We start from the raw sequence: 12,197 nt of genomic DNA on the forward strand, positions 1-12,197 counted from the left end.
ATATTTTTGTTACAGGTAATCATATAATTAATTATATTTCAAGTGGATAAAAAAGTTAGTTACTGTATGTTTGTTTAGCTTCTACTACCATCTAGACTATAGCCCCCAATGCACATATCAAATTTCCAACATAACAGTATTCAATGCAGTTGGTGCATGTAATAAGGATGAAGTCCATACTAACAACATGTCCTTGCTGGATAATGCATATGCAAAGCCTTGTAAACTGTTTTGCAATGTAATTTAAAATGGTAAAAATTGAAATTCAATTTTAACTTACACCACTATGTCTGAGTAAGTTAGAAATTGCCAAAAGCTAGCTTTGCCAGCAATGTATCGAAAAGCATCTTAAAGGTTCGTGTGACCCCAGACATTTGATATCAATGTGCATTATGGATCACAGTAAAATAGACATATAAAAATACAATGTACTTTTTATCAGTACATTGTAACAATTTATTTTAAATATTCAAGATTCATTTGAGTTCTCCAAATTCCATGATGACAGGAGATGGAGAGATCTTTTTCCTCTTAACTTTAATCAACTCCTCTTTCTCCATCATTCAAATTCATGCCATTCTGTTCAGGAGAGAGATTAGCAATTAGTTCTAAACATAAAGGGTGGTAGAGGTTTGGAACTCTTCCACCAATGGCAGTTGATAATAGATCACTTGTTCATTTTACATCTGAGAATTTTTGTTCTTGTCAAGTAGAAGGTATGAAAGTTTATAGGTCAAAGGCAGGTATATGGAATTAGGCTACAGATTAGTCTTGATTTCATTGAGTGGCAGAACAGGCAAAGGGCTGATCCTGTTCAGATGTTCTAGGCAAACAACTTACCTGTCACTCCCAACCCACACTTTTTATATTCTCACACTCAACCCTCACTGATACTGGCTTATTATAGTCAACCCATCCTCCCATTAACCCTGCCCAGATATGGAGGAGTGGGAGCAGAAAAGCAGCAAAAAAAATGGGAAACATAAAATAGACTCAAATTTGAGTTGATAAAGTATTGCTTGATATTATAGAGAAGCAACTAGCCAGGCCCAAATTCTAGCCTTTCAATGCAAGTTATCTAGGCTCTTGAATTGACATTTATCTTTTGAGAACAATGACTCTTTTGTATAGGGTTAAGCTAAGCAGCAATAACTAAAAAGGTGTTATAACAACACATTACTGCTTCATCTGCCAATTTTCAAATGCTAGCACAAAATGATAACAGTAGAATTACTAAAAGGTGATTGGCAACTCAGCACAACAGAAAATCTAGACTGGGTTGCCATCATAGAGATTACTACAAATTTCTGATGTCCCATTTGCAACATGATCAGTGGGCATATTCTCTGCTGTTTTTGGTAGTTGAATTGACTGAAATTTGACTTGGCCCTAATCTCCCAGCAAAATGAGATTTCTTATGGTGCAGGAGGCTACAACCCATAATACCTACACCAGCTTTCCAAGTGAGCAACTCCTGTCATGCTGTTCTTCTGCCTAGTCTCCGTAACTGCACATTCTTCCATTTAAGATTAGTCTAATGTACTTTTCAACACAACTTGAACTGCCTTCATCACAAGCTCCCCCTATGATCAGCATTGCTACACTCCTGGCCCAGCTGACATTCCAGCTTCTACTCCCTCTCACCATGCTAACACCAGCTCTGCTTTGATAGTTACTCACCTGAGTACCTCATGAATATATCTCCTGCAACTACTGTGAGGTAGCCTTGACATCTCTACTAAAAAAAACCATTGAGCTTGCATATCCTTAGTCTTTACAGCCAATTTAGATTGGCCAATCTGGGCATTAGCACATCTTTGGACTCCCAGCAGACTCTCATGCAGCTGGGGGAAGGACGTACAAACTGTTACATTCCCTTTTGTTAAAAAGCCACATCCTATTTCTTGCTTAACACATTGTTTAATAGTGTGATGATTGTTATGGGGCCTGCAAACTACTCCCGCCATTTTCTGAACTTTGTTATTCCTAATTTCCATCTTCTTGACCATCTAAACCAAAATCCTTTCTCACTTCTACCCTTGTGTCCTCCTTTCTTATCTGCTCCTTCCCCAGGTTGCCTCAACAGCTGTTACTACAATGGTTCAAGGAGCAGCTCACCCTGTTTGAAATTTCACCACCATTATCTACATTCTGAATTTATTAAGTGTTTTTAAATTAGTTGGCTGCAGAAGGATAAAAAGGAGAATGCAATCCAATTTCAATTTGCAGGTTTTAGTTTGGAATACACCTCCATAGTTGACAGCAATAGCTCAGTATTTATCCAAATGGCTGCTGACAATGAAGCATATTAAAAATATCCTAATGTTAACAATATTCCAGCCCAAGCAGGTTCACAATAGATCAACTACTCATCACAGCTTTTGTTTTGTTTACTCCCCTCCTCAACCAGCTATTGAGGGACTGATCTTGCTCCATAGCATGAACCATGCATCTTACTAAATTGTGTAAGCTAGTGGCATACAAAGTATGTTGACCTATGTTTAAAAAAATAAATCAACATTTAGGAAACACAGTTATGGTTAACCAGCATCCATGGAACATGAAGCAATGTCATTTGACTAGTAAATAATGCAAGTGTTGTGCATTTGTCCATCTATGAAAAAAACTGAATACAATTGCATCAAAATAGATGACTTATTTGTATAATATTTCTACAAGAAAAAAAGCTCAACATAAGTCAATACTTGTCAAAGCAATGCAATAGCAGACAGGAGAAATACATTGCTATTTTTATTTTAATCTAGTCATTCTTTATAAAGGGAAAGCAAAGTACTCGGACAGAAACAGTTTTGACAATGATACTCTCGATAATTAAAAAAAAACTGCTGCTTAATGGCTTAGCTATAAGAATAGTTTTGGCTGGTTGACATCAGATGCCAAACAGTACCTAGAACCCTGTAACCTAGAAAGGCAACAATTCAAAATTTCAAAACATTGGCAAATAAATGATTGCGTCCTTCCAGTTTATTTTGAGTACAATGTTTTACATAAATATTTGACTAGGAAGTGATGCAAGTGTTGTGCATTTGTTACAAAAAATAAATTTGCAACATGATTGCAGCAAAATAGATGGCTCTCTAACATTTCTATAAAGATCTTTTCAACCATCAATATATGACAAAGGCAATGTTTACAGTGTCAATTGTATGTGCAGTTTTATTAAACTACAAAAATTAAAATTTGTCATCTCTTAACATTAAAAAGTTGACAATGAGTAGGATGGGGAAAAAAGGTTGAATTGGAAGCAAAGATTAGGGTCAAGAAATGCACTTCAGTTTAATCATCATCTGAATCTGAATCATTGCTTTTTCCTCTAATTGCTCGTTTCTCCATCTTTGTGATGCATCCACTTCTTCTTTGCAGCTGGAAAGGTGGTTCCATCAAATTTCCACTGAATGAAGGAATCAGATGTTAAATCAGTTGTGTTTTATTATTAAACAGAAAAATAAACATCAAGATGTGTGAATGCTATTTTGCACCTGATGCAAAGTTGCAGCTTAATTTTTGTGAGCAGAGCTACAAGCTGTAGTAACGTTGACTTTAAATAGCCTGACATAGCTGCAGATGTGAACAAATAAAGCTGCACCATTTTCACTCACATCTGTAATTCTTGTTCTATCAGCTGATCTTCCAGTTCAAACTTTCTTTTGCAACCACCTTCAGTCACTGCTACATATAAACTATTGGAACTGCTAGTTTATTACTTGGCATTGTTTTACATACACAACATTCATTAGGGAAATGAGCTGTCTGAAAAATTGTGTAGCAAGTAAACAATGGATTCAACCTCATTTTGCTGGGAGATTAGGGCCAATTGTCACTAAATATCCACATGAACATAGTTGAACATTCTTGGCTCAGTAGTAGCACTCATATTTGAATTCAGAAGGATATGGTTTTTGTCCCACCTCAGAGACTACAGGGTATAAGGCTCATTGTTTAAAATCTGATTGGCAGCAGCAGTCTCAAAAGGTCTTATTGTCCTGTTAGATGGACATAAAGTTTCGTGTTTTTAGAAGGTAAACCCAGTATCCTACCCAACATTTATCTCTCAGTTCACTGCAGTGAACAGCTGAAATGTTCTGTGGATCTTCTGCAAATTGGTTCCTGTCTTTCCTTTAAAAAAAAAAATTCATTAGTTCTAAAGCTCTTCAATAATGTTGGGGAAGGGAGGTGAAGAGAAAAGAGGAGAAAAGAGTATCACAACAAAAAACTGCTTTTATGGAGAGTGGGCAAATAGTATGGTAATGGTATGCAATTTGCACTTATTTCCATAAAGCAGCTAGGGCATTTTAAGAGCCCAAAAGGCCTAACCAATTAAAAAGTTTAACATGGAGAAATAGATTGTGGCTTTTAGAGATAAAACATGCCCAAAGTCATAGGATTTTTTTTGTTAGAACATCACATGTTTCATTCAATCAAAAGCAGTTATGGTTTCAAAGGTACTTTTTGTCTCCCAAATTGACAGACATACTAACTTAATTCATTTAAGTGAAGATCAGAAAGTTTTACCTGTAATTAATGATTGCAGCACAACCCAGTCGCCATTCCAAAGCTTCAGTTGTAAAGTTGTCTGTGCAACCAAGGTCATCAAACCCAACTATGTGGTCTTTAGCTTTTCCATCTTTCACCAAAACCATGGTTGGGATTACTTTGATTCGTAATCTTTCAGAAAGGAAAGGAGCCTTTTCGGCATTTAATTTGATGAACTTGGTTTCAACGTGCTTTTTAGCCAGAATTGCTAAGTGCTTGTCTACTATCTTGCATCTGCACTTAAGAACAAATTAAAATCAGTGAATTATACTGAGCACAGAGAAGAAATACAAAGATGTTATAACGTAATAAAATGATCCAACCACATCACATTTGAATCTTGGAGAAAAAAATGAGTTGCTTTACATACTGAAGAGACATTAACATCTGATTACAATCTTCCAAGCTGAAAATTTTGAATTGAAAACAATGCCAATCTCAAGGTAAGCATAGCGCATGCAGAGAAACATTTTCATACAATACATTTTTGGAATACTTTACCAGAATAGTGTGACTAATGTTAAAACTGTATTTAAATAGTTACTGTATAATTATTTTAAATGATATTTCAAGATGATAGTAAGTAGGGTTCAAAGTTTGTGAGAAGATTTGTAGCTCGGGTGCTCGGTGTTGTGGTTCTGTTCGCCGAGCTGGGAATTTGTGTTGCAGACGTTTCGTCCCCTGTCTAGGTGACATCCTCAGTGCTTGGGAGCCTCCTGTAACGCGCTTCTGTGATCTTTCCTCCGGCATTTGTAGTGGTTTGAATCTGCCACTTCCGGTTGTCAGTTCCAGCTGTCCGCTGCTGTGGTCGGTATATTGGGTCCTGGTCGATGTGCTTATTGATGTGCTCAATCAATAAGCACATCGACCTGGACCCAATATACCGACCACTGCAGCGGACAGCTGGAACTGACAACCGGAAGCGACAGATTCAAACCACTACAAATACCGGTGGAAGGATCACAGAAGCACTTCACAGGAGGCTCCCAAGCACTGAGGATGTCACCTAGGGGACGAAACGTCTGCAACACAAATTCCCAGCTTGGCGAACAGAACCACAACAGTAAGTAGGGTGCTGTAATCCCTAAAGAATTAGCTTCAGAGTCACTTTTTTTCCTAAAAACCAATAAAACTCATACCACTCCATGTTGCAATAAAAGTTTAGGAAACTAACAGGTAATGGGAACCTAGAAAATCACTGTTGCCAGCTTCTTTCACTTCCTCACTCACATCTGTAATTCTCATTCTTCAACAGCTGATCTTCCAGTTCAAACTTTCCTTTGCAACCTGTTTCTTCAGTCACTGCTACATCTAAACTATTGGAACTGCCAGGTTATTACCTGGCAATGTTTTACATACACAACATTCATTAGGGAAATTAGCACATTATTAACTGAATAGCTTCCAGTTTCAAAGTTCATTTGTTACAATTATAATTTTAGAAATTGATGCATTGCCTGAGTGGCCACATGCACTAATGCTGACCTTCAGTGGATCTTGAAGAAGCAGATTGGGAAGGATTGGATTTAGGGAAGTACTGTTGAACTAGACTAGCAGCCGCTGTCATGTACAAATCCTATAATATTCAAGTGGAAATGTTTTTATTTACAATTTTTAACACAAGTTAACAGAGCAACTGTGTAACACTAAGTGATCTTGTCCACAGCAGTGCTAAAAAAAAAGTAATGCTAATTGGATTTCTTTGTTATCCACCAAGTGGAAACTTGGAGGATGGCAGAGAAGAGTCATTTGTTTTTGTACCATAGTACTGAATCTTCTGAAGAATCAGAGGGTAATTACAATTGGCATTATTTAAGTATAAGATCACCAAATCATGTCTGTAACTCAAATACCCTTTGGTTCTTAAATTCAAAATATTCTGCTTTGTTGTCTTGCTTGGAAAAAAAATAGCTCCTCACCTAAATGTGGTATCTCTGTAAAAGTGGCAAACCACATTTTTACTCTCTTTAACCTCTTGAAAAAAATCTTTTTCACTGGGAATCTCCTTATATTCACCATGGCCCTTAGAAAGCCATTCCTGTATTTGGATTTAAACAGAAAATGTTTAAGTACTTTACATCAAAAAATTATACTTAAAACATTGATATATTAGAAGAAAATCAACTTGAAAACAACACTCCAATCCCACAGCCCACTCGAAGAACAAACTGATCAGTAGTTTGAAATCTCAAACATTCACTTGAATTTTTATACTGAAATTTTTCATCGCCATTTAAAAGAACAATAAAATTAATGTCATTTCTCACATGCTTCAAAATAATATCTTGGTTTGCTAATATGGAACAATTTGGAGTTGACAAAAAATACGTTTGCTTAGTGAAAATTTCACCTGTTTCTGATGCTGTGCTTTCTTCATTGATTCAAGCCTCTTTTCTCTGAGTTTTTCTAGTTCATCTGCATCCATCTTTTCAAACTTTTCAATCTCTGTATCTAGATGCTGTTCCACTATCTCAGTTGTTTGGAGCATTTGCTGCTCAAGGACTTTACTGAGCATAGCCACTGAGGGGTTAGTTGCCATTCTTGTTAATTAGGAGTACACTGTATACAATCCTGAAGGAAAATTCAGGGAGACATTTGTTCAAACAAAAATTAACTATCCTACATTGCTAAGCTTATTACTGTCTATGAGCAATATTTCACCAAAATTAGCTGACTGCTTTTAATTCCATAATTCATTAACCACCATAACCATTTAAATTCTCTGTACAGTAAAGCCTTGGTGCACAAAAATCTATTTTCTAAACAATTAAAAGGTAAACTAACTTCAATATCTGCACATCTACAAAAAGAAGTTCCTTTCTTCTAGTGCCCCCATACCCACTTATTCCTAATTCAGTCTCAAAGGGTCCACTGGTTCCACTTTCGCCTTTACCATTCTTTTCACGCTCAGCTGCTTCATTATTATAACTCAGCCCTCTATCAGCAGTTTTTCTTTGTACTTCCGAGGAAAGAAAATCCAAGAAAACTAATAAAGGACAAATTTAAAGGAGATGAAGACAATAAACATTAATGCAAGTAGGGAAAACATATTTTTGTAACACTCCCAATCGTCAGACTTAGCAATTTTCCTTTCATCATGAAGATGGCCTGTTATGAAAACCGCCATAAGTCTTGCAATAATCAAAAACAAAGCCCAGGATGTCAATGTGAAAGTCACTATTTTTCTGTAATTCCCAAACTGAATGTTTAGAAGAACGAGCAGGAATTTATAGAAACATATACACATTCTGAGATGTTTTGACATGGAAGATACTCAGTGTTTGCCCTTATGGCAAAGACTAAAAAATAGAGGATATGGTATTAAAATAACGGGTCTCCCATTTAAGACACAGGGATGAGGCCTTTATTTGCTTTTATTAGTCAAGACATTGAATACAAGAGTAGAGATGTTATGATGGGATTAGTGTAGATAGGTGCTCAATGGCTGATACAGATGCATTGGGCTGAAGGGTCTCCTTGCATCTTATTCAAGTCTGACTATGAGAAATATTTTCTCTTCGCAAATATAAGTCTGTTGAATTCCCTTCCACAGAGTGCAGTTTGAGCACATTAGTGCAGACTTTTAAGCGCCAGATTCTTGATAAAGAGAGTTATCAAGCAAGTAGAGTTGCAGTCAGAAATTAGATCAGCCATGATTTTATCAAATAGTAGAGAAAGCAGGAGACAACAGCTTCGCTTCACTTGGAGGTTGCCACTGATGATGTTACCTAGCCAGATAATGAAACATCTGGATATCAAACCTACAGCTCAACGAGCAAATCTACACCCTAAATAGTAGAGGTTTGAGGGGCTGGATGCATAAACTTGCTCCTAATATGTACATTTGTATTAAAATAATATTAATATCTCCCAAACAGTATTGCAGTTTTGGGTAGCTGGGTTGCGATGCAGGATGGCACCAACAGCACAGGCTCAATTCCTGCACCAGCTGAGGTTACTATTGAAGCTCCTAATTTTCTCAATCTTATTCTTTGCTATCTTCCCTCACCCTCCTCTCTGACCTATCACCTCCATCCCCACCCCCCCATTCACTATTGTACTCTTTGCTACCCCCCCATTTATCTCTCCACCCTGGAGGCTTCCTGCCTCTATTCCTGATGAAGGGCTTTTGCCCGAAACATCGATTTTCCAGCTCCTCGGATGCTGCCTGACCTGCTGTGCTTTTCCAGCACCACTCTGATCTAAACTCTGGTTTCCAGCATCTGCGGTCCTCACTTTAGCCTAACCTCACCCATTGTCTGAGGCATGGTGACCTTCAGGTCAAACAACTACCAGTTGGGATTATGGCAACTTGATCTTTAGGACTGACAATACTTTAAAAGATTGAATTCAAATGTTATCAAAATAATTTTGGCTTAAATTTGAGATATTGGGATTCTTTTCCAATTTTGCTAAGATTCTTGAAGTTTTCTCTCACAATGGTGAGTGAGATAACAATTTATCATTGGTTGTTCTATCTTGAACAGAAAAACAAAACAATAACAGAAATTGCTGTCTCCAATAATTTGTTTTTGTTTCAAATTTCCAGCATCTGAAATTTTGTTTTACTCCAATGTTGAATACTATATGCCAGCATGTTTAAAATCTAATAAGTCCGAATAAAGTAAGTTCAGATTTAATTAAGTTAAATCGGAGTGTTTCTTATTTTAATGAATTGTATATTTAAAATCGGAACTGTAACGGCAAAAGCACATTCCTAATTGTCGTACCTATTCCAGACTGATTGTTTAGGTTAGCAACCACACCTATTTCCGGAAACGAATGAAGGCGGAGATCAAATATTACCAACCCAAAATAGTATTAACGAGTAGGATAAATGATCTATCAAACAGCGCCTCGGCTCTTTACAAATGATGGAAAATTGAGACTGTGAACAATAAAAAAGGGACAACCTGTCATTATTAGCCTTAAACTGTAAGGTACGAAACCTCTAGTTAGCCTCTGATACGGGGAAACATGAAACATGCGGAGTCACGGAGAAGTATTTGAGCAAGTGCTTTGTAATGGGGAGAGTCTTTGGGCACCGTGAACCGACAACTTTCCAACTGCCAACTCCACGCCGAGGCCCTTCCCTTCCTTTCCTTCCCTTCCGCCCAAATAGGCCCCAGCACCAAACAGCGATACCCCCACCCCATATCGCGCTCTCAATCTAAACTCAGTAGCTTCACTCCTCACCCGCGACTGTCAACCCGTCTTCACTCGTTACTTACCCCGATCTATACCGGCCACATTAACCCACCGACTGCTTCCTGTGTCTGTCTGGCTCTGGGGTTAAAGGTCACCGTCTGCTTCCCTGGCAACGGACAGAAATTCGGGGAGGGCTAGGCCGCGGCTGTCTGTTTACCCTTTAATATGTTAGTAATTTATCACTGTACCTCAATTCGACTACGGTTTTGGTATTTTATTGCTTACAAGTAATCGCGTAAATCCCGTTAATACCGAGTTCCGATGGCCGGCTGTGGCTTGTCTCTGTAGTGTCGTGGTTATCACGTTGGCCTAACACGCGAAAGGTCGCCACTTCGAAACTGGGCAGAAACTGCTTTGTTCTTCAACTGCAGCCTTTTAAGCACTACCGCACTTAGGTGGTAGTGTGGGGGTTAAATTAAAAAAAAATAACCAGGAGTCTCCTCGTGGGTCTGCTCCTGGGCCTGGCAAAGAAAAAAAAATACCGAGTTCCGCTCTTTTCCCTGTCCTATGTTAATCTCAGTTTCTGCTGCATGAAAGTCTGGCAAAGCTGCGCTCAAATGGGCGTATTAAATTACAAGTAAAATGGTTTATTATGTGTCATATTTTTAAAAAAATGTTCTGCTTTCCACACTCCTGTGGTGAATAAAAGGGGAGACAATAAAGTAATATTTCCCAGCGGAAAGAAAAGCGTATTTGACTCTACTTAAAAGTGCATCACTATTGAGTACCTTCGATGTAGTAAGACGACCTAAAATGCTTCTCAAAGAAATCAAGCAAAATTTGGCAACGAGCATCATAAGGACATATTGGAACAGTTAGAGTAAAAGACTGGTGTGGGATATAGGTAAATTAATGTTACTTCTGCAGTTCTGCAATTATAATTTCTGATACAAAGTAAATGAACTCACATCAGTGTGTAATTGTTTCAGCCAAGAGCTGAATCAACAAGAATGGAAACTATGTGGAGGAAATATATAATTGTTTTTGTATTAGCTAAAATTGTATGCTAGCATGAAACGTGATTGCAAAACAATGGTAGATATTATGGGCAAATAGATAAGATGTCGTGAGGGGATGAAGTTAAACTAGATACGCCTGTACAAACAGTAGGTATAAACATCTGTTTCCAACTTTTACAGAGACACAGGAACAAACCCTAATTAAAGAGGTCATAGGGATCAGAGTGGCTTCGGGAGAAGCCCAGATGGAAAGAGTAGATACTGATGAAGAAAGAATATGCCTAACAATGACTTGCAGTAGGATGAGGTCAAACGGCCTTGTGAGGCCAGAAATAAGCATTTTGTCACAGACAAGGCCAGATAAGGCAAGAGATGAACAGGAGTGGGGGGACCAGTCTTAGGGAAGTGGAGGATGTAAACAGGGGGGGAACAATGAAATAAGAAAAAAAATGTAGGAACCAAATTATATAAATATCGAGAGTTTGTTGAATTTGGTGTGTGTATGTGCTCTGCCTTGCCTGGCACTGGACATCACACCCACTTGCAAGTGTAAAAATAAAGGACACTACTGATTCAGATTTTGTCTCGGACTGCAATTATTGAAGTGTGTGAGCATTATTTCTCACATTGGTTTTACCGAATCTCTCAGCAGAATGTGGCCCGTGACGTAAAAAGTTTAGCAACGGGCATTCATGTAGATTAGATTAGTTAAAAATCACACAACACCAGGTTATAGTCCAACAGGTTTAATTGGAAGCACTAACTTTTGCTATAAATTCTGTGTCTTACAATTGTGCCCTCCACAACCACCTGATGAAGGAGAGGCGCTTCAAAAGCTAGTGTTTCCAATTAAACCTGTTGGAATATAACCTGGTGTTGTGTGATTTTTAACTTTGTACACCTTAGTCCAACACCGGCATCTCCAAATTTAGATTAGATTAGATTTCCTACAGTATGGAAACAGATCCTTTTACCCAACAAGTCCACTCCGACCCTCTGAAGAGCAACCCACCCAGACCTATTCCCCTACATTTACCCTTAACTAATGTACCTAACACTATGGGCAACTTAGCATAGCCAATTCACCTAACCTGCACACATTTGTAATTAAGTCAAAATTGGAGTGGAACCAGTGGGAAGCTCCTTAGGAAGTACTGTATAGAGCAAAGAACATTTAACATGAAACTGCCACACTCCTGTCTTGAAAGAAATGAAACCATATTGTGTTTTAAGTCAAATTTGAATTTACACATTTTTACAAAACAGGTGAGGGTGTGGCATCATGGGAACAGCAATTAAAAAAATACATAAGGCACTGTGGGCTCTTATTGTGCAGTGATAGTGTCCATAACTTTGGGCCAACAGGTCCGGATCCAAATGCCATCCATGCAAGATGTATGTGGAGAATTGGAAGACTAGAGAGCTCCAAAAGTTGTTGGGTGAGAGAATGAATTGGCAAGGACCAAGTCGTGAGAC

At 38.0% G+C, this 12,197-nt stretch overlaps 1 protein-coding gene across 3 annotated transcripts; it reads right to left on the minus strand.

Moving 5' to 3' along the window:
- Positions 1 to 2,738: 2,738 nt before the first annotated feature.
- txndc9 (thioredoxin domain containing 9) lies at positions 2,739 to 10,231 on the minus strand. Of its 3 annotated transcripts, none has more exons than XM_043691685.2 (5): positions 10,015 to 10,231; positions 6,905 to 7,125; positions 6,474 to 6,592; positions 4,534 to 4,788; positions 2,739 to 3,412 (listed from the first exon to the last, which is right to left on the minus strand). In XM_043691685.2, exons 2-5 carry the CDS (start codon positions 7,091 to 7,093, stop codon positions 3,298 to 3,300), a joined length of 678 nt encoding a protein of 225 aa, XP_043547620.1. In that variant the 5' UTR covers positions 7,094 to 7,125; positions 10,015 to 10,231; the 3' UTR covers positions 2,739 to 3,297. The 3 variants fall into 3 exon arrangements, with proteins under 3 accessions (XP_043547620.1, XP_043547618.1, XP_043547619.1); XM_043691683.2 differs by having other exon boundaries at positions 9,988 to 10,231; XM_043691684.1 differs by lacking the exon at positions 10,015 to 10,231 and adding an exon at positions 9,786 to 9,920.
- Positions 10,232 to 12,197: the final 1,966 nt, after the last annotated feature.

Source organism: Chiloscyllium plagiosum, unplaced genomic scaffold (assembly GCF_037043375.1).
Source record: "Chiloscyllium plagiosum isolate Xiang-an unplaced genomic scaffold, Cpla_swu_hap1 HiC_scaffold_6, whole genome shotgun sequence".
NCBI classification, from domain to species: domain Eukaryota; kingdom Metazoa; phylum Chordata; class Chondrichthyes; order Orectolobiformes; family Hemiscylliidae; genus Chiloscyllium; species Chiloscyllium plagiosum.

Bases quoted from the DNA above. Each gene is read 5' to 3' on its own strand.
- txndc9 (XM_043691685.2), bottom strand. From the start codon at position 7,093: ATGGCAACTAACCCCTCAGTGGCTATGCTCAGTAAAGTCCTTGAGCAG. The intron at 4,789-6,473 runs GTGAGGAGCTAT...TCTTAAGTGCAG, and splicing joins TACAGAGATACCACATTTAG to ATGCAAGATAGTAGACAAGC. The intron at 3,413-4,533 runs GTAAAACTTTCT...TCCTTCATTCAG, and splicing joins GCTGCAATCATTAATTACAG to TGGAAATTTGATGGAACCAC.